Source organism: Haemaphysalis longicornis, unplaced genomic scaffold (genome assembly GCF_048455015.1).
Source record: "Haemaphysalis longicornis isolate Haplotype H1 unplaced genomic scaffold, Haemaphysalis longicornis Haplotype H1 scaffold_1, whole genome shotgun sequence".
NCBI classification, from domain to species: domain Eukaryota; kingdom Metazoa; phylum Arthropoda; class Arachnida; order Ixodida; family Ixodidae; genus Haemaphysalis; species Haemaphysalis longicornis.
Window position 1 is genome coordinate 383063011 of NW_027526203.1, and position 22717 is coordinate 383085727.

Sequence of the window (22717 nt, forward strand, 5' to 3'; positions counted from 1 at the left end):
GCCAGCATTCAGCCTCAGAAACTCCGTCCTCGTGAAGAAGAATTTCAGCCCCGGAACAAAAGCGAATTACCTTCTCGTCATCCCCGCGGACCTTCGTGACGAAATTTTGGAAGCGTGCCACGACGACCCGTCTTCTGGACATCTTGGCACAGCCCGCACTATTGGAAAAATAGGTGTAACATTAAGGGACAAGAAGAGCGCGGAGTGGGTCAGGGAACAAACACGTGTTAAGGACAAATTAGTAGAGTTTAAGAAAAAAACATCCCCCTCGCGAGGGGCACGATCAAATGCACAGCATTTCCGAGGGGGTGCGCCGGCAAGTCGTATGGATTACGTATTGGTTGTTGGTTTTCTTGTTACACGCTGCACGTCATCAAATTTGCGGTGGGCTACAGCGGGGCGTCCCGGCAGCACGAGACGCGACCAGCGCTGCTGGTCTCTCGATCATAGTCTCGATCGCGGGACCTGTGTCGCCATCTTGCGGAGGCGCGTGACAACTTATGGCGGGTCTCTCGATCATAGTCTCGATCGCGGAACCTGTGTCGCCATCTTGCGGAGGCGCGTGACAACTTATGGCGCTTTCGAAACAAACCATAAATGAGTGAAGGATATAAGGCGCTATCGGTGCATCGAAATCCGTGTTGGTTGCGTGGCTCAATCGGTAGTGCGCCCGGCACTTGCCGTTCCGCCCGCGGCGTCATGGGTTCGAATCCGGGCGCCGGAAACTGTTGTTTCTTTTATAGTGTAGTGGCCTGGCTGCGGACTAGGCCGAACGCCGCGTGACATTGTGAGTTACTAAAATGCTATGCATTTAAAATCAAGGCGAGGTACTACTGGCCCGGCCTTACCTCTGACGTCACCCACTACGTCCGGAGCTGCCGTGACTGCCAGCGACGAAAAACGCCGCCGACAAGACCCGCCGGACTTCTGCAACCGATCGCCGTCCCTTCGAGACCATTTCAACAGATTGGAATGGACCTTTTAGGCCCGTTCCCTACGTCACGATCACAGAACAAGTGGATTGTCGTAGCGACAGACTACCTGACGCGCTACGCAGAGACCGCCGCTCTTCCGAGGGGGACTGCACAAGAAGTGGCAAAGTTCTTTATAAGCCAAGTTGTGCTGCGACATGGAGCCCCGGAAGTCCTAATCACCGACCGCGGAACGGCATTTACTGCGGAGCTGATGCAAGGAGTATTACGCTACAGCAACACGGATCACCGAAGAACGACGGCGTACCACCCCCAAACGAACGGACTAACAGAACGTCTGAACAAGACAATCGCAGATATGCTGTCAATGTACGTTGACGTTGAACATAAGACTTGGGACGAAGTGCTCCCGTATGTCACGTTTGCGTACAACACGGCTATCCAGGAGACGACGCAGCTGACGCCGTTCGAGCTTGTCTACGGTAGAAGGCCGACTACGATGCTCGACGCCATGCTTCCACATGTAGAAGACGACGACCTCAACGCCGACGTCCACGGATATCTTCAACGTGCGGAGGAGGCCCGCCAGCTCGCTCGAGTTCGTATAACGGACCAGCAGCTGGTGGATGCGGGCCGCTACAACCTCCGACGCCGAGACGCCGAGTACCAACCAGGGGATCGTGTGTGGGTTTGGACTCCCATCCGATGACGCGGGCTCAGTGAGAAGCTCCTGCGACGGTATTTCGGACCCTACCAGATTCTACGACGTGTCGGCCAACTTACCTACGAGGTGATCCCCGATGGTGATTCCGGAACATCACGACGACGCACGCGGCCCGAAGTCGTCCACGTGGTTCGCTTAAAACCTTTCTACGGTCGATAACGAATTTTATTTTTATTTTTGGACTGTCGCTTATGTTAGCATCGGGTCGATGCACCCTTAGAGGGGGGGGGGGGGGGTAATGCCGCGAACCATACATTGGGTTTGTTTATTTGTGTTTTGCTTTTACCGCCCGGCTGCGCCGGTCTGTGTTATCTCTGCGCCAAGGGAAGCGCGTGTTCCATTCTTTCTTTCTGTGCCGCATGTGTTATCTGTTCTGATAGGGAGAGCATTCCGATCTAACGTGAACATCCCGGAATAATCTTCTTGCATCTACAAAGTTCTCGATGCGAATCGACGGTTCCAGAACCACGCGCGCCGAAAGATAAAAAGCCTGCAGAGCAGACGCCGGGGCATTCGATTCCACGACACTCGCCGACGCAAGTCACTTTGTTGACCGCTGCTTTGCCGCCTCTGTATTCTTTTGAGTTGTTAGGGGAGCACAAGTTCGCTCCAATAAACGTGTTTCTCATTCAAGACAACTGCATCGTCCTTGTCTTCGCGACAATATTTCGATGCCTAAAACGACCTACGTGTAGAACAGTGCATCCTTGAAGTTATTTTTCACAAAAATGCACAAGTGATCATGAAACAATGCACGTTTATTTAAAGTAGTTGGCAATTTTGTTCTGGTGCGTGCAGCACAAGCTTCCTGGCACGAAGGACTCCAAATCTTCCACATTCCTGTGAACTGACTCAGTGGCCGTGCGGTTTTTCCCCAGAAATGTGCGGAGTTTTCGTATGCTGTCCAGCATATCCGCAGTCGTCACGTTCTCGTCGCAGTCTTCCAGTGCTGCCGCGGTATTCTCAGAGGCATCGTCATTCATGCCGTCCTCGCGAGAATGTACTCTGTTGTCAGCTCCGCTGATGTCCGTGAAAGTCCAGGAAGCCACCCGAGCAGCGGCGGAACGCAGAAAAACTTGGGGTGGGGCGCGAATAGCGCGGCCGCGGCTTTCTGGACGGAGGGGGCTACCCATACTTCATTTTTTTTCTTCTCCTCACCTTCCCTTTTCTCTCTTTCGCCTCGGCTCGCGCATTCCGCGGAGCAAGTTGCTTGTGCGATGCGCTTTGCCGTGTCGTCTGCTAGCATACGGCTCCGGTTGTCGCAATTGTTTAAAGGAAATCTAAGAATCTCCGGCCTTGAAAATATGAGTTCGTAGTACTGAGGCGTGGTTAATATGGCACGGACTAAATAAAACGATCGTTATTTTGAAAAGATCGCTATTCTGAAGTACGTAGTAGCAGAGTCTGGTAGCAGTGAAATAATTTTACATTAAAACATTAAAGCAGTCGGTGTGGGATTTCTTAAATGCTCGTTAATCTGGAAAGTTCGTTAATGTTGGATTCGTTGTACCGAGATTTGACTGTATTTTGTTGGCGATTTCACATGATGTCGTATGCTATAGTTCATGAGTTTCTTCAGTTGTTTCTGGCAGATATTACTTTCCCTACCCCCTTCCCGTCCTTATCACAGCCTAATTATGCGTACGGGCATGCACGCATTGAAACATCAACTTTCGAGTATTTCAAGCGGGTGGAAGTTTTCTGATACATAAAGGGCACCGTAGTGGAGGAATATGGATTAATTTAGACCCCCTTAATATACCTAACGTTGGCGTAAGTCACGGCCATTTTTGTTTTTCACCTCCACGAAACAACATCCGCTACGGCTGTGACTCTAACCTGCAACCTCATCCGCAAGATATATATATATATATATATATATATATATATATATATATATATATATATATATATATATATATATTTTCTTTTTTCGCATAAATAGAGCTAACCCCTCTATATAGATACCTGTAGGAGGCGAATTCTCAACGTGGAGGGGAGGGTGGCTAAGAGAGAGAAACAATCAAAATGATAAAATAAGCCATATTACTGTCCTTTCAAATATCATTTCTTAGGCAAATAAATCGGGGGGGGGGGGGTAAAAACCGTTTACCGACAAGCAGGGTAGGGGTGCTGAGTTCAGTAACACGAATATTTAGTAACAACAAAAAGCCATTCATCTTATTTGCAGATATTAAATTTTTTATGGTATGTTTATTTTGTCACATTACGTTTGTGGCGAGTAAAAGTAGCTTCAGTAATGAATCCCTAATACAGGACTGTTTCGGCGGCCAGAACGTGACGTTTTGCCATCCTAGCGCCGTCAGACAGTTTTGAGGAATGAAAACACTTCCCTTAAAATGCGCCAAGACTATAGTTAAAACTGGGGCAAAAAAACGTTCGATTATCAAGTAATGCATTGATCGGCGATTAATTTATTTAGTGGAATTATTCGTGAGTTGTGCGCTTTTCTTTGGCCAGATGCTTAAAAATTCAATGAAAGAGCGAGGGAGCAACTCTTGGCTGCAAAAGACAAGGCAGGTGGACACTCCTCTGGGCATTCCAATTGCACCCCGATGTTTGGTCGCACAAAGTTCTTGCAAAAACCCAGCGACTAGCTCCAGCACGAAAATGTTGAAGCATACTTAATCGGGTAGTCAGAGAACAGCGGCACCAGCGCTCTTTCAGTAGCCCTTTAGAAAAAAAAATAAATAGCTTTCTATTCTACGTTTTCGACGTTAAGTGAGACGTCACGTGGCTTTTGGATGTTTATATATAAGCAATATCATATTTGTTCAATAAAGTCTAGTTGTAGGTTTAGCAATCTGTTTTTATTTATTATTTATTACAAGTACCTACATCGACCATTGGGCATTGTTGTAGGGGAGTTACAGTAGAAAATAGAATACAAACAACAAAAATTATAACCGAACTAAAATCATGTATAACATTATACAGGAGAAATCTAAACACTTGCAGTGCAGCATTGTAACAAAAGTACAAAACACAGGATTATACAACGAAAGCAGTAATTATACATATCAAAAATTAACAACCAAGAGAAGTACGAAGCCAACGTTAAATATATGGGTTATTTCAGCAACTCAAAATTCTACCTCAATGGCTGTTAGGAATTTAGAATGAGAGAATATTGGTTTTTATAGCGCATTCCAGTCGCTAATAGAGTTTGGAAAGAAAGAGTATTTAAGGACATTCAATCGACTGGTATATTCTCTAATTTTATATAAGTGATCTTTCCGTTCGGACATATAACTAGGCGTCTTTAAATACCGCTCTTTATTTATTCCAGTCTTACCATGATATATATTATAAAGAAATGTACGTGTTTCTTTTCTCGTCATGTTTTTTTTCTTTTCACACCATTGTTAACAGATATAAACTTCCGCATTGTGTGTGCCGCGAGCCGAAACGAGAGATTTTGCTCCTGGGCAGCCTATCAGCAGTCCGTAAAAAAAGAAAAAAAAAAGGGGCCGGCACAACTCTTCATCGCTCACTTGGGGGGGCGAGAAAGAACACTCCGAAAAATGTGTAGTGATGGCGCGGTACTCTTTGCGCCGTTTCAGCTCCCGATCTTGCCACTTATTTACAACCACCCGGTTTGGGATTTCCCCAAGATTGTTTTTTTATGACGGTATGCTTATAGCAGTGTGGGGGTCGGGAGGCGGGGGGCATAGTTGTATAACTATACCTCCAGTCCTCCTATTTCGCCGTTGCATGCCTTGAGTCATGCACCTAACGGCAGACCATAACGTACGCTATCAGGCTTTTCGACCAACCAATTGCGCCTTGGAAGAGCTCTTGCATTTTTGCCAGTTTTTTTTTTTTTTTGCAATCGTCTAAACTATAGTCTTAAGTATAGCGAGGAAGACTAATGGGTATAATTCAGATAGCATCCAAAGAGCCTTTTTCTCATAACCGGACAAAATGCTGTCAACGATGTTTTGTGAAATAAATTCGGTACTACTTCCGGTACAGGCTAGGTGGGCATTCAAACCGATTGGACGCATGACTCCGCACTGCAAAGATGGACTAGAAGCGAAGCTCGAGCGACGGTTGGCGTTGACAGGGGCGCAGTCCAAGAAGTGCACAAAACAAAACCCGTTTGTTTTTAATTTGCGACTGAGCATATATTCTAATAATTAGCTGAATGAAACGTGAAAAGGCTTTAGTTTTATTCTAGCGGAGAAACAAGGGGTTGTCCGTTTTTTTTCTCGTAAAAAATCCATATATTGACATCAGATGGGAATTCCACAATATTTACTTCACTGTTAACTACATAATTCATAAAAATAAAAGAACCTCGGCGTATGTTATAGTTATCTTAGGGGCTAATCTTCAAATAATTTGTTAGAGCCTTTTCCTATGAGCATACTCCCTCCGTAGGCGGCCACGTATTGATGGCAGACGGGAATCATGTAACGTTTAAACTTCACTGTGCCCTAATTATGACAAGTAAATTAAACTCCGCGTAATGGCAGAGTCATCTTATCGGCCAATTTTATTAGGTTTTTCACACATCCCTACTTTAATTTGATTGCTACAGAGCATTCGCCCGAAACTGGAGACGAGAATTTTTCGAGTTGGCGCGACGCGTAGACGGGGCTTCGTTGTAGAAATCTAGATCAGTCCACGCCCCGTTCCTACACATGTCCGTGCTTTTGCAACGTGAGCGATGTCGTGCCCGACACGTTGGGAGCGTCGTCCGGCGAGGCCCTGCGGGCGAAGCGCTTCCGGTGTCGGGGGAGAAGAGAGCTTCGCTGCAGCGGACGCGCGCACTGCGGAGTAAACAGCTCGGGGTGTGAGCGCGGAGAAGCCGGCTGCTCCTCGTCCTCCTCTTCGGGAGCGGCGGCGGACGCCGAGCGGCGGCGCTGGGGGGTCGTCGGCGGCGTCGACCGCGCGAGGGCGTGTGCCGAGAAGCACAACCGCTGGCGCCTCGCGCGGCGGAGCGGGGATCGGCGCGTTTCGCAGGGGGGCGGCCGCGAAGACTGCGAAGCCGCCCGATCTGTCCTTCGAACGACCCCGAACCAGAGGGAGCACGACGGCGACTGGAGACGATGTCGTCGGCGGCGACGGCCGTGCCCTGCTAGAGCGAGGAGGATGAGCGGCGGCCGCTTCGACTTCGACGATGGCGGCACCTACTGCGGCGGCTGGGAGGACGGCAAGGCGCACGGCCACGGCGTCTGCACAGGCCCCAAGGGCCAGGGCGAGTACTGCGGCTCGTGGCACTACGGCTTCGAGGTGTCCGGCGTCTACACGTGGCCCTCGGGGAGCGGCTACGAGGGCCAGTGGCAGAACGGCAAGCGCCACGGCCTGGGCGTCGAGACGCGAGGCCGCTGGCGCTACCGCGGAGAGTGGACGCAGGGCTTCAAGGGCCGCTACGGCGTGCGCCAGTCGCTCGGCTCGGGCGCCAAGTACGAGGGCACCTGGGCCAACGGCCTCCAGGACGGCTACGGATCCGAGACGTACGCCGACGGAGGTCAGTCCTCAGGCCCGCCCGAAGGCGGCCGACCTTGGGCGCCGCCAACTATTTTCGCGCTAACCCCCTCCGGTGACCGGCCCGTACCTGGCGTCGCGGCCTGTAACCATGGCGACCGAGACGCCTTACTGGCCACCTCCCTGGCCTCTCGGTCCCCTTGGCTTGCCACCTAACCGCCGCGGCAGGGAACGCGGCGGGGCGTGTGCTCCAGCAGCACGGGAGGTCGGCCCATGCGGACTCCCTGGGCTCGAAAGGAAGTCACCGTTGCGGCTATATATATCCAATAGGGCGCCACGCGTGCTCTTTGGCAATTGAGGGAGAGAGATCCTTTTGGCCATGCCTTTCATCGCGGCTTTCCACGCCACTGTCCAATCGAAGTGCGGCCCCAGGCAGTCGCTAGTGTTGTGCTCCGATAACGACAGGCAACGATGAATGCACTCGTGCCGACGGAGCCCAATGTTATGTTCAAGGAACGGAGCTCGTGCATGGTTTAGCACAGGAACCCCGACGGTGCCACGCTGTTCATTCGCTTGTTTGCTTGGCTCGCACAACATTTGTACTCGAATGACCGCATGCTGCACCGTATTTCGTATTTTACCTGAGAGTGTTAAAAATATATGAGTGTCGTGACTTTAAAAAAACCTATCCAGTATACTGCATGCAGCTGTCCGGATTTTGACGGAATGACAGAAGCGCAATGTTGTAACAAACTGACTAGGCGGAAACGCGGATGTGAGGGAGCAAAGTCAGGCGGGAAAGTGAACACACAGGTACCCACGCACAAACGAATGTAAACAAGCCACCGTGCATGTTAATCAAGCGGGAGAAAAAACCCCATTAATGGCACTGCGTAAATAGGAAGGAACATTAATTAGTAAGTAATAGCTAGCCTGTATGATTGACAGTTTTCTATAACTTTGTGAAACAAATTATCTATCCTGCCTGCTTACTGGGGGCTCTCTTTTCCATTTTTACACAGGGGAAGCCAAAAGATAGTCTTAGGTGCGACTTTGCATCTGCTAACTTGAACAACTACGGTACGAAAATCTTCTTGTGGACCCTCTGTTCGCATTTCATGCACTCATCCACTGTGTACTACTGCACTACGGAAACCATGGGAAAGGCACGATGGGAAAGAAGAAACGCCACTCCTACGTCAGATTCATGGCCCTGTCGATGCAAACTCGCAAATTTTCTTTCCCCTGCTGCTTTCAGCACGATAAAAAAAGTGTCACGAAATACTCATACAGGAAAAGCTTGAACTTGCGCCATCCTTTACGCTGACGTGCCTAGCACGCTCGTGTTCCAGCATTGTCCCAGCCAAGTGCTGTGGAGTTTCCTCGCGTATACGGTGCATTGACGGGAGCAACGACGTCAGAAAATGAAAAATATCGTTTCCAGTGCACCTATTCACCGCATTAGGAGTTGCATCTGTGTGCGAAACAAACGCACGTTCGCTCAGATCTTCACCTAACCGGTGCTCCTGCTTTCCGTGCGAAAGAGTGAAACTACCTCCCGTACCTAACGTGCCCGAGGTGCTTTTCCGGCTGTAAGAGTACAGTGGTGGGCTGTGCGAAGGTGTGCGCAGAGCAGAGGCTGAGTGGGTCGAAGTTGCGGCCCAGAGCCCGGCTCCAGTGCCTGACGTGCAGCGGGGCTCAGCTGGCGCCATGGCTGCTCGAACAATCAAGTGGAAAGCCTCGCTGGGCTCCCCCCACTGCCGCGTATACCCGGCCCGCGCTATTTACAGTACAGCGCCGGCACGCCGAGAGTCGACGCATTCGAAGCGGAAAGTCTTCCTTTGCTTTGCATGGCACGGTGCGTGTACGCGCGGCAAATTGATTACCTAGAGATCAAATGAGCCCGCCGGCCAAATTTTGTAGCCCGCGCGGTGCGCCGTGATTCGAAACTCGAGCTATACTGCCGCGGTTTCCTGCTTCTTCGAGAACTCCTTCCTTATTGCCCGGGTTGTGTTCCAGGCGTGTCGGTCCGAGATTATTTTTCTGCCCTTGGGAGCTCCTATCACGCTCTGGAGAGCTGAAAAAAAAGGAGAGAGAACAGTCAGCCTCAACCTTTCCTCGAGAAATTAGTCAAGTACATAGAATGAAAAAGTAAAAGAGGCGTGGTGCTCAAGGTGGCCCCACGAGGGAAGACGCGTGCTGACGTTGTGGGTCGCTGCTGCATTCGAGGTAATTAGAAAATAGGCGTGATGAAATAGATAACGGTCGTTTTGGAATCGCGATTGAGCATATTTCTAAACCGATGAGGGCAATAGAACTTGGAAGAGTTGTTTTATAGTGGACAGGACATGTGGCGATTAGTTCTTACAAAAATTTGCATTGCAATACGTTTTACAAGTATTTCGTCATATTTCCGCGCGGCCGCATTGCGGTTGTGGCGTCGGAAGAGACGTGTAATTTGTTATAATACTGGTATTTGTAATTGTGACGATGACTGAGATGGGATTCGCCGCGGGTACAGGTCTGGTTTGGATGACCAACGCTGTGTGATTTGTTTTAACTCCTGCGCACTACTGCGCGAAGTTGCAGCTGTTTACAGCGACCACAATATTCCGTAGAAGTCCACGTTTTTTAATTAAGCGAGCCAACGCGAATCTTCTGCATTTTTTACATGTTCAGTGCGGATTAACCGGAATCGCAAAGATGAGAAATTTTGTATTGTTATGCAGTCGCGTTAACGAACAAACGGGCATAATTAGTGTTCAGAAACATCACTGTAGTGACACCCCACTGGTGAATTTTGTGTTTCACGCGCGCGCTGCAGATGTCTATGCGCCCTTACGCACGTATACGTGCACGAACAAAAATTGGATACGTGTTAATTGAGTATTGCTGAAGGCATTTTGTGCCTAAAAATGAGACGTGGGGTGTTCAGTCACGTTCTATAACGGAGAAAACGAGTAGCTATAGCCAGGAAAAATGCCACGAGCCGGTGTGTCTTACGACCCCGTTTCTCGTCTTTTTTCCTTCACAATGTCTCGATACTCCATAATACATGGTCTAACTAATCATGCAATTTGCTTTGCATTAATGTGCCGGTATTTCTGCATAAAATATAAGCATTTCTGAATATTAAATGCATTGGGCATAAGTATGCACCTTCGTGAAAGCTGGGGGTCAAATTTTAATCTTGAAAGCACTAATCTGACTAATCTTCCGTAGTGCGCTTCTTTTTTCTGTTCGCGAAAATAAAAAAAAGTCATAGCCTCTTTCTTAAGAGAAAGATTGTTAAAACGCGAAGGTTTGCCCCATGCAACCTGGGGTTTCTCTCACGCGGCTTCTCAAAGTCCAAAATCCGAACTCCTTCGACCATGTCGGAATGACGAAATCGGATAGACGTCGGCTTCATAGCGCGAGGCACCCAGGTTAGATTCCGACCACGGGAAGAGTTTTTGTTCTTGAGGTACATCGCCTTTTATCATCATCGTCGTCGTCGTCGTTGTCCCCATCATCATCATAATCGTCATCGCGTGTCCGTTGTGATAACCCATTGTGTAAAGTTGGCTTTCCTGCAGTGAGTTTTTGTAATTCAAATTTGGGCGTTTTACGCGCCGAAGCTACCCCTGTACTGTGAGGCTCTCCCTAGTGGAGGGCTCCGGATTAATTTTGACCAGCTCGGTATCGCTAACATGTGCCTAAATGTCGACCCAGGGGCATTTTAGTTTTTCACCCCCCTCTTAAAAATGGCCGCTGCAGCCGGGTTGTCTATGCGCTCAGCAGCACAGCTCCTTAGCCACAAAAAGAAAGCATGGTATTTCGATGCCAAACTATCTCTCTATGCATTAATACAAAAATCAAAGCCATAAGGGTGTGGGCGCTGAAGGGGATAACGTGTTAAGTATGCAGTTAGCAGGTTCCACCACTTATTACGCAACGTGTAATTTTTCAAGCATTAAAAGGGACGCAGTGAGGAGTAAACATCGTTATCAGAGGAATACGCGCGACGCTGTTGCTTCTCTTTCAAGGTTGCTCTGCTGTGGCAATCATAAAATCAATCGTTTCCCAAAAAGTTGCTTGATGGCTAGTGTTTTGCTTTGGTTTGGTTGCTTAATATAATCGACGTTGAAATGGGTTCGAGCGGTGAACAAACACGCGGTCAGCCACTTTTGCTCGCACGCATTCAGCCATGCGTGTGCTTATTTTTTCTCAACGATTCTTGAAATAACCCACGCTCAGTTAGCGCGGTGGTGAAGAAGATATTTTGTGCTAGCCAGCAAATGAATGAGCAACACAGAAGCTCCGACGTAAAAAAAGGAGAAAGAAAGAAAACCAGATATGTGGAGTGATGGATTTGTTTGCGATAAAATTGGCGATAGTTGACGGCGCTTGTCACCGGCCTCGCTTCCGCAGAAAATCGGCTCATGAAAATGGAGGGGGGCAGAGACATGACTGTTGAAAGAAACAAATGCAGCTGGATCACGCTCTGCGAGAAAGTAAAAGAGAAAAGATTAAAAATTGCAGAAAAAATATTTCAGTTATCATGTGTGTAATGTGTGTATGTGTATGTGTGGGTTGTGTATGTGTGTGTGTGGGTTGTGTACGTTCCGTGTTAATTATGAGCCGATTTGAATGCTGGGTGACCGTAATGAGTGTCGAAAACTTTCGTGGAACTACAGACTGGTCTTTCTACGTGATCGCTTTCGTCGGTGAGTGCAATAAATTATCATTGTGATGCCCTCTAAGACCGGTATGCCTTGCCGCAGTGCACTCTCTGGTCACCATTGAGAAAGCAGCCGATTCGGCGCTTTACGTGGCCTAGCATACGGTTTTATTCAATAATGGGGTATATGGAGTGAGGGACTGCACAACGCAGATCCCATTTATGAGCGCAATCGTATCCAAGGTTCCGTTATGCATCGGCTCTCCTTCAATCGTTCGCAGTGACCGGCTATTGGGATGTCCTGTGGTGAAGCAGATCCACAGGAGCGTTCCCCGGTGTACCTTTCGTCCGAAAAGAAAACAGCTCAGGTGGAGAGGGGGTTATGCTTTATATGCGACAGAATTCAAATTTCTTTAGGTTGGAAAATATTGTTGTTGTTGGTGCACTTTATCGAAGAGATCCCCAAGTCCGGGGTTTCGGGAGGAAAAGAAAAAGAAAACCCAGTCGCAACCACAAGAAATCTTCAAGTTGGCAACTGTTCATCAGAAACAGGGAATTGTTGCGAAGGCAAGCGCTATGTTTGATGACATGTGATGAGTGGCAAAAAAAAAAAGATTTACCGTTGAGGTGAAACTGGTAAGAACCTACTGCAAGATAATGATTTTCAACTCTGCCAGCAAATGAAACAGGCAAGAACAGTCATATTATGGGGCAAACAACCAACCTTATGAGATGTCGCAACACTGTAGATGAATTTAAATCTCCGTTGTTTCTTTTTTTCTTATTGGCTGAGATGGTACACGAAGGACAAAAAAAAAAAAAACTGGCTTTGAGAACAGTTCAATTTTTGTCGAAGTCGTAAAAATTCTGCGTGTGTTTCCTAACGCGCGGCCGTGGTTTTTTCCCCCTGAATCTCCACAAAAAGTATAACGTGTACGTCACACGTGCTGCCCTTTTGAACAATAAAGGAATTTCTGCTTTTAAAGTTACCTCTTCTCTGAAGCGCAGGCCTTCTCGAACACCCTAGCTGAGCTCTTTTAATCGCATCTCGAAACTCCCTCGTGAAATCTTATAAAAAAAAAGCGGAGGGGAGGACAATAGGGAAAGCAATCAGGGAAAGTAGGCATGGGGCAAAACAAACACGCCGCGGGAAATGCAAATGTGCTTTTACTATCGCCTTCCTCGTCTCAAAAGGGCACATCTGAAACAATACTGCGGCTTCCGCACTGCGCCGCCTTCGCCTCTTTCGCCGCCGATACGCTGCGGGAGATATTTTCCCCGCACGCCTCCTTTGTTCCCTTGGCCAACGGCAGCCGGAAAATTGGGGCACGAGTTGAAACGGGAAGTAGCTGCCAACGTCGATTCGGGTAGGAAATCGGTGCCAAGGGACTGCTTGCAAGGCGGCATCACGGCGGCATTTCGTTCCTGTACCTCGCTGCCGCTGACAATGACAAACGAGCCGCTGAGTGGCGCATTACACGGAAAATGAAAAAAAAAAAAAAAAGGAATACGCGGCGAGCGAGCGGTTCCTTCCGGCAAAGGCAGCGTACGGCAGGCGCGCCGAGAAATGGTTCGATGAGAGCGCGAGACGGCCGGAACCAGTGTCGAGCCGGCGCTACTGTCGTCAGCCTTATTTAGTAGGTGCGCCCCCGACGCCCTGGCCAAAAAGATTCGGCTTGCCCCCAAGCGGAGGCCCGCTTTCTACCTGCTTCCCTTCCGGGGTTGATGCATCCCTCACGTTCGCCATCTCCGGGCCGCTGGTGATTTGTCAGCGCGCAGCCATCGAGCGCTGCGGCCTGACCATGTGTTTCTGACCTTGGAGGAAAGCCGCAGGGAAGAAAAGGAAGCGGGCAGCACTGGAGCCTGCAGAACGGATGAAGGGGAGCAGGGGTGGGGGGGGGGGGGGGTAGGTGCCAATCGGGGAAGCGCCGAAGGCTTTCGCAAGAGGCGTTATGAATGCCAAGAGCAAGGCTTTGTTCACCGGCATGAAGAGCGCATGGTCGGGGTTTCTTATCGGCCGCATGCCAGCTGCAGGCCGCGAATACTCTGTAACACTTTGGAGGCATACCTATTCCCAAACGCAGGCGCTTTTTATGCTCGTGTCGAGTGGCTCGTTGCAATTATAGCTCGTACCGCGGTGGTAAGAAGAACTATTCGTGATGAGGCCAACACGAAAAAAGTCGCGTAAAGGGTTCCGGAAAAAAAAAGAGAGAGAAAAAAACATGGCACACAAAAGACTGCCTTACGCCACGGCCGGACTCTAGCTAGCGAAAAAATCTATCAGAAAATAAGAGGCGAGTCAACAACGCTGGGGGCGCTTGTTTCACAGCGGAGGTGGGTCGATTCCTTCATTGGTGGGCCAATCTGTCCCTAAATGCACTGTAACGTAAATTTTTCGAGCCCTTATTTTAGGCTGTATTGTACAGTTTGACTCACGATGATGATGATCGCTATTGGTTTTCCCTTTGTAGCGGGGTGAGGACATGTCATCTTACCAACAAGGACTAATATACCTATGTTTTACACTCTTGGTTTAATACTAGCGCTGCTTAGGGCTGGCTCAAAAAGCTTATTAGGCACAAAATACTATTTTTTTTGTTACAGGTGGTAACTGTCCTAGGCAATATTCCCCTCTCTGCTTTTTCTCCACCAGCATTCTAATCACATATCACACCACATATAAATCACATATCATATCATTTCCCTTTTCAGCTCAGGTGTGCAGCCGTCGTTTTTTGCCAAAGATCGGACGAAGAGTAAACAATCTTCACGGCCGCCTAACGAAGTATACCGCAGTGATGTAACATGGGTGTGAAAGTGACGTAACACTGGCTTGCGACGTGGTGTGATGTTATGTAAGTCTTCAAACTAATAATGTTGACCTTATTCGTGGTTAATATCGGCTTTGCATCTGTTCTGGCGGAGTTCCTTCGCCAATGACGCGTCTGTAATTGATTAAACGCTGCCCTGCGGGCTCCCCAATGTATCGTCACCGTTTAAATCACCAAAGCAGCAAGGGGAAAAGGAGACGGACGGCACTCTTGAACGCAATTTTTCTTGGGAAAGAATGGGTGTAACTTGGCCGGGAAAACTCGGAACATGATGTAGCCATACTAATTTTATCCTGACACAGTCAGTAGACAGTGTTTACGATTCACTTCAGTGTCCCTTTAAGTTTTCGAGCCGAAACGCCGATCACTTCGCCGTATTGCACGTGTACGCGGTGGACCTGTCCAATACGTAACAAGGGCAACTATGGGTGAATTGGTGCAGTTGTTTGCTTCACAGCATGGAAAAAGACGGAACGGAGATGCAGCTGACAGAACTGAGGCTCGGCTGAGAACTTTCGGGCCAGAGCTAGTCCTGGCTGCTCCTTTAGCGGGCTCAGGCACGCACGCCGTAAACCATGAACGAAGTGCTGCTGAAATGCAGCATAAATGTGCACATAGGGAGGGTGATACCCTAGTCAGACGCCCCCAACCGTTTACGCCCATGAGTAGATAGATGTTTAGCGTTCTGTGGGTAAATGTGCAGTGTCTGACGTATGTCGTTCAGGCAGTATGTAATGGCCGGAAGTGCATGCGACGGACGTGTGCGTCGCAGATTTGCTTACGTTGTGTCCCAGTCCTAATAGCACCCAAAAAAGTAACAATACTGCCTTAGAACAGGGTCATCATTCGATAGCTAAAGTAAAAGGCTGTGTTATAAAAGGCAGCATACGATGGCTGAAGAATAAGGCGTGACCAGCTGCTTGCATGGCAAGGATGAGGCAGCGAGTGTCACTTTAGAGCATTATTACAGTCTGCATTGGCAGGAGGAATGTTAAGGAAGAGGGAACGGAAACAACGCACGTTCAAAAATCTTCCGGTGCTAGCTTACACTGAGGAATGGAGTTGTGATTGATTGAATGGTGAATTGATTGGCGGAAGAAATGAATACTAATAACTTTAGAAACGATTTTGTTGAATAGTCTATTTAAATTGGTATACCGATATTATAGATTCGATTTTCCGGTTTACCAATGCTTGCCCAGCCCCTGTGAGGGTATGTGGAACTGTGTGGGTATGTTTGAGGGATGACCACCTGGGGGTAGGGGGGGGGGGGTGTTTGAGGGGAGGTTAGTATTTGTTAAAATCATTGTTTGATTGCAATAGTGAATTTACGGTAATTGGTTAATTGATCGAAACTTTTTATTTGATTAACTCCTCTTTCAAGCATTGGCCGATAATGGTATAGGCAAGTGTGTCACATTCATCATGATGCCATGTGGAACTCCCGCCGAAGCCCCACTGCTTTCAGGTTTGTGACAACCTTTGGGAGCACTGCTAACACGTTGTCTCCTCATTTAGAGGCTGTGGTACGACGGCTCGGACTTGCAGGGCGGTTTAACCAATAATATTTTCTTTTCCTCTCTGAGTTCATTAAACGAGTTGGTACGGTGGCTAATTCAATATATTTAGGGGGACCGAATGTGGTGAGCAATGGTACTGTGAAAACGATATGTCGGGCGTTCATCAATTTTCCAAAACCACGTAGTAGAAAGAAAAAAAACACTGGCAGTCTGTGTTATTGTGGGATTCTTGATGCATAGAGTCGGAGTGAGGCTTTCCACCGATACTTACACAGCAGGACATATTTCTTAGCTTCAAGTAGTACCCCAAACTTTGGTAGCCGACGTTTATTGAGTAAAGGGCGTACATACGCAAGATCGGTCCAACAAGCAGAGTTAGTGTAAAATGTTTAGCTTAGTCGATGTATCAAAGCACCATTGACATGTGCGGCCCAAATTTCTTATTAAAAAGTGGCAGGGGGCATCTATTTCATCAATCCCTGTGTTGCTCGCGACTTTTCAGGGAAAAGAATAGCGAAGGACCTTGCTAGTGGCACATGCAGTGCCACTATAATTTAGATAATTGGAGCCATTTCTAAAGTGAGCTTATTTCTGCTACCCCGGTTTTTACGCTAAGTATCTGGTCTAATGAAAAAAAAAAGTATTATGGTGGACATTTGCATTTTCACACATTTTGGTTGTAGTTCATGAGTGGGGCCACAATAGGTTTAGGAAGAAAATGGCTTCAAAGCTGGCGATGTATTTCAGCGACAGACTGGAGTGTTATGCCGAGGGGCGAAAATTACGTGCAGTGCCCACTCTGCACGTGGCTGGGGCCACGGGAAATGGAGAACATGTCCAGGAGTGCTCATGACAACCGTCGCAATAATTTCCAAATTAAGCACATCTGAAACAGCCCGTCTAATGTAGCTAACTTTCTAAACATGATGCAAACAAATTTTAGCTGATTCGAAAAGGTCTTACCTAAAAAAAACACAAATACACCGTGTGAGCAATCCCATGCCAGTAGTCTTTTTTCTCGCAGTTGTCTTCTTTGGGTTAGTTCTTTCACGGCTACCGGCGTTTTCCATTGACTAAGTACTGGTGAGAACGTGCTGCATTCGTTTTACTTGCATTGCTTTTCCATCTTGCATTGAGGGTTTTATTCCGAGGCATGACGCGCAAACGCGCATCCGCCAAAAACAGCTTTGGTTTTTCCCCAAGTGCGCTTATGCACTGCGGTGCGCAAAAGGAACTTCGTGATCAACGCAGGGCTACTGGTGCCACTTGTTCGCCCATCTGCGCACGTTTCTCCAAGAGGAGCCGGTTTTGAATCTCAAAGGACGTTCACTTCTCTCCCCTTCCAAACGGGCGTTCGGCTACCTCGTTGGCCTTTAGTCTATGCGGGCAAGCACGCTTCGGCGGGGCACCACACGCGCTGAGTCGCCCATTTCAAGACGGAAGATGACGCGAGCTAACAAAATTTGTGTCAAGAATGTTAAACACTGTGTGAAATAGCTGAATGGGGTCGGCGCTATGCTTCCCGCCAGATAAAACAATCAGACATTTCAGTGATAAGTGGCAACGCGGACTCGATAACGAGTGCCCATCAGACATTTCAGTGATAAGTGGCAACACGGACTCGATAACGAGTGCCCATCAAAAATCCTGGGCATTTTTCTACAGGGTGTTACAGGGAAGACCAAGTAATTTAAAAAAAAAAGACTTCTGGGGTAAAATGATTTTTCCTGCGCGAAGGGGTCAGAGGCCGTGGCGGATGCAATAAAACGGGTTCCATGTGCTATTTACAGAAATAACTATAATTTGTTAATGACCTTTTTAATTATTCTATTTAGGTGTTTAATTGTAATGAGGAAATTGTAGAGGATCAGCAAGCAAAACGATAACCATCATTAGATTTGCTAACTTTTAATTGCGTGCGCAGCTACAGCGCTCAGAACGTCAGCTCTCCAGATGAGCGCAACGGGCTCCCTGTGGCAACTGAGCGCCGCAAAGCCACGCCCACGCGCTCATGTCACTCGGAGGTGTACACGTCACACGCACACCACGCTTTATCTTCGGCTAGAGCGGAAAGTGTTGCACAGTGGCCGCCGTTTGCGGGAGAAGATAAAGCCGAAGATAAAGCGTGGTGTGCGTGTGACGTGTACAGCTCCGAGTGACATGAGCGCGTGGGCGTGGCTTTGCGGCGCTCAGTTGCCACATGGAGCCCGTTGCGCTCATCTGGAGAGCTGACGTTCTGAGCGCTGTAGCTCCGCAAGTGATTTCAATTTCGTAAATGTAATGATGTTTATCGGTTTGCTTGATGATCCTCTAAAATTTACTTATTACAATCAAACAACTAACTAAACTAATCCAAAAGGTAACTAAGAAATAATGTTAATTATTTCGGCAAATGGCACTTGGAACCCGTTTCATTGCGTCCGCCACGGCCTCTAACCATTTTGCGTAAGAAAGACAACGTTGCCTACAAAAACCTATTTTTTTTTAAATTACTTCACGTCATCCATGTAACACCCTGTATAGAATGACATGCTGCGGAGCGAGGTGGAGGTTGTCGTTGCGGAGGCTTAGTTTGGTGTCGTTAGAATCCAGTGGCAACGTTTTACGATGAATATCTTAAAGTCCGAATTAAACCAGCTAAAAAATAGGGCACTGGTATTAAACAATAAGTGGGCCGTGACATCGCGATGTAAACGTGTGTCTGAAAAACAAGCCAAATTAAGTTTGTTCATTTGTCTATCTGGAAGTCGCGTACCTTCTTGCAAATAACATCCTCCTAGCCATAAAAACTCCCTCCAAAAACGGCCGGCTGTCGTAACCCTTTTATTTAAATAAACAAACTTGCATGCAAGAAAAGAAAATAAAAAGTGAAAGGAAGGTTTTACTTGGTCTTACTCGAAGTTAGTCTGAGTATCGCCATACAATGGGCAAGTGATAAGGGACAATGACGCGAATTCTACTCTTCACTAAAACATTCTCTCTTCTCTTGTTGATGAGTAAAATCACAATGCTTCTGTTCGAGGGGAACTTCTTCCTCACTCAATAAGTTCACTGTTCCCCAGTCTTGCTCCTCCCCACGTCAGGGAGGAGCGACACAGAGGAAGAGCGAAATACTTTCCCTTTAAACATCGTGACAGTCACAAAAGGTTCACCTATACCCTACGTTCAATAAATGTACATTATGCGGGGAATCATCAGTGAACTGATTTTTAGACGTTATTAATTTCTACTTCAACTTCTGATGGCTCGTGTCGTAGTCATTTGCCAATGCCCCCGAGACGGCACATGCGTATTGTGGGCGCAGTTTTTGATGCCGAACGCAGGGGTCTCGAAATATCCCGATAATGGCACTACGACAGCTTCGCTGTAAAATCTAGAAGCGGGCTTTTCCTTGAGCAACATATACATGTCGTAGAAAGCTTAAACACATAAAAGACGCCACTGTGGACCGAAAACGTGTTTTTTTTTAAATTCCCCTTCCGTTCTGTTGCTACCTTAATTAATTATGGTTTTGAAGACAAACTTTCCCACATTAATGTGGGAAAGTTTGTATCCAACGCGGTATTGTCGCAACCATGACGGCAACCATGTATTTTGATATTCAGCTTGCTCTTATTAAAACCTAAGGAGGTATCGCCTTCGAAAAACCTCCACGTTCGAGCGTGATATATGAAGGAGAGTGACGGGCCATATCTGTATCCAGCAGCTCTAATGTTTGACGGTGGTTGAGACTGGTGCGTTAAGTTGTCGCGAACCAAGTGGCGCCTCGTTACACGGACATTGACACAGAGGCAGCACTTTAAAAATCACTTCTCGCTGCGCGCTTCATTAAGCATTTAGCGCTGGGACACCTACGCAAAACTGTGGCCCAGCCTTCCCCGAGTCACCAGCGACATCGACCGAATTCGTTTCTGGTGAAATCAGTCGTCACGCATCGAAACGTGTCTACCTGTCAAATCCTTTTTTTTCTTTTACCTCAACGAAAACACGGGGGGGCACCAAAATTGTGGTTCAGGTTTGTAACCAGCCATCGAGCTTTTGCATTTGAATCCGGTTACCTGAAATCCGGAACATAAAATTAAGTGGAATGCTTCAGAACACATTTTTTTTGGCAGAAATTATGGTTCTGGGTGGTGTAATTTTAGTTTCAATGCCACAGTGTAACGTTGAGTGATCTGCAATGAGTAACCGGGGAACGCGGGAAATGAATAGTCACTCGGAGATTGGCCACGCACTATAAGCTACTAAAGTGCTGCAGAAGTCGTCTTCTGTTCTCGCGTGAGGCTTCGATCCACTGATGACTTCGGCCCCAACCTCTTCACTCTAACAATTCTCGCTCTCTTAAGAATTCAACCAGCGCAAATTTGGTGGTGAGCGCGACCACGGGCGGCGCTGCGAAGCGCGTCTCCGTGACGTCGGCTTAGGGTCTCTCTCATTTGTCGTCTGCTTCACTCGAGCTCTCTCTCTCTCTGCTGTTTCTTTGCGCGCAATTAACTTCTGATGCTTGTCCACACCATATTTCGCGTATGCGCAACTTTTTTTCGTAATAAAAGACTTAAAATCGCATAAACTAGCTCAAGGCGTCATTTAAAGTATAATTTTTGATACTGCTCCGGAAGAAACCGTGCCGGCGTCGCCCCATTACTGCAAAGCCGGTCCTGTGCGGAGCGCGAAGAGTCGGAGCTAGGTGTCAGTTTCTGTATTCAGCAATCTTTCGAATAAATGTAACAGCCAGAGTCCAACAACCGACAACAGCGAAAATGCAAGACCAAAACAAATTCCAGGCCCTCGGGGCTGTCTGCTTTGGCTGAAGGCATTACGATTCCAGCTAATAGCATGTAAGGTAAAACAGATTTTGCAACCTTGCCTAGTTCTCGAAACTATTCTATCACGTCACTTTACGTTGTCACGGAATGGAAGTGTGCCGAAATGCACTATGGGGCTCAAAAAATTTAGGTTAATTTCCAAATAACATACTGTGTGTATATAGGCGCGTGCTGGTTTTATACCAGGCTTCAAATCAGTATGGAGGCTTATTGAGCAAAATGAGTCACCTGTATGACAAACATACAGTAACACTATGTTTGTTCAGACTTGGAGGGATATTTCGATACATTTCCCACAGCCATATCTTCCCAATATTCAGATATGCGTTATAGTAAATCTGCACTCAAGAAAAGAAGGAGGAGCAGGAGGAGGAGGAGGAGGAGGAGGAGGAGGAGGAGGAGAAAACTTTATTTAACAGTAAAATCGAGCTGGTTAGTAAGCGGGCTCCTCAGTCCTGAACAGGAAAGAAAGAGCAATTTTCTTCAATTCATCGAACGTCAATCCTGAGTAGGCCAGGATTTGTTCTTTGCGCCTGAAGGGGTTGGAAAACAATAAAGAGCTGCTTGGATATATTCATCGGTTTCGCATTGTGTTTTGCTGAAACTCGGCACGTATACTATTTATTGCCTTCGTTAGCAAGTATATCAACCCTTCAACAGCGTAATCATGTCAACTGTTCGGGTTGAAATTCAGTTCGTTACGATAACGATGGTTGGGATAGAAATTCGGGGCCCAAAAGCCTCCCTCGAATACTCTGGACAACGTTGTCTGCGCCGTTTCGCGGCGGCGTCGCACAAACCTTCTCGTTGCATTTGCATGTGAATAAACAACGCACGCTGTAGGTTTGTACTCTTGTACGCAGCCATACGGAAAGCCAATTTCTGAAGAAGGTACTGTATGCCTTACAGCCCGGAGAAAATATTCACAAGAACTTTGTGAGCCTCGCGAACATCCCCAAACTTCCTAGGACGTTTGTGAAGGTGCATAAAAATTAATGCGTTGGGCACAAAAAACATTTATCTGATCCAAGTCAACAACAACGAAACAAATTGAAGACATACATTTCATTTCCTGTTAGGCGACCCGCTGCTTGGGGCTTAGATTTAGACGGTTGAGTCGTCATAGGAGCAGAGGTCGGCAAACTCACTCATGAGTCCACTCACTCAGACTCATTTGGACTCAAACTCACGCATGAGTTTGAGTTTGAGTGAGCGCGAGGCTAGTGTGGCATGGTGAGTTTGAGCTTGAGTGAGTTTGAGCCGAGTGATCACGACTGAGTTTGAGTCCGATTGAGTTTGAGTCCATTTTGAGTTCTGAGTACATTTTGAGTTTGAGTCCATTTTGAGTTCTGAGTACATTTTGAGTTTGAGTTCATTTTGAGTTCTGAGTACATTTTGAGTTTGAGTCCATTTTGAGTTCTGAGTACAATTTGAGTTTGAGTCCATTTTGAGTTCTGAGTACATTTTGAGTTTGAGTCCATTTTGAGTTCTGAGTACACTTTGAGTTTGAGTCCATTTTGAGTTTGAGTACATTTTGAGTTTGAGTCCATTTTGAGTTTGAGTTCATTTTGAGTTCTGAGTACAATTTGAGTTTGAGCTCATTTTGAGTTCTGAGTACATTTTGAGTTTGAGTCCATTTTGAGTTTGAGTCCATTTTGACTTCTGAGTACATTTTGAGTTTGAGTCCATTTTGAGTTCTGAGTACATTTTGAGTTTGAGCACATTTTGAGTTTGATTACATATTGAGTTTTGAGTACATTTTGAGTTCTG

General features: G+C 47.3%; 1 protein-coding gene across 2 annotated transcripts in view; it reads left to right on the forward strand.

The window, feature by feature from the left end:
• Positions 1-6386: 6386 nt before the first annotated feature.
• Positions 6387-22717, forward strand: part of Jp (junctophilin) — a 121084-nt gene continuing 104753 nt past the window's right edge. The window contains exon 1 of one of the 2 annotated variants that reach the window (XM_077686529.1): positions 6387-7153. In XM_077686529.1, the coding sequence (XP_077542655.1) occupies positions 6775-7153 (379 nt within the window). In that variant the 5' untranslated portion in view covers positions 6387-6774. The remainder of the gene's footprint in view (positions 7154-22717) is intronic. The other variant, XM_077686528.1, reaches the window with a different exon arrangement.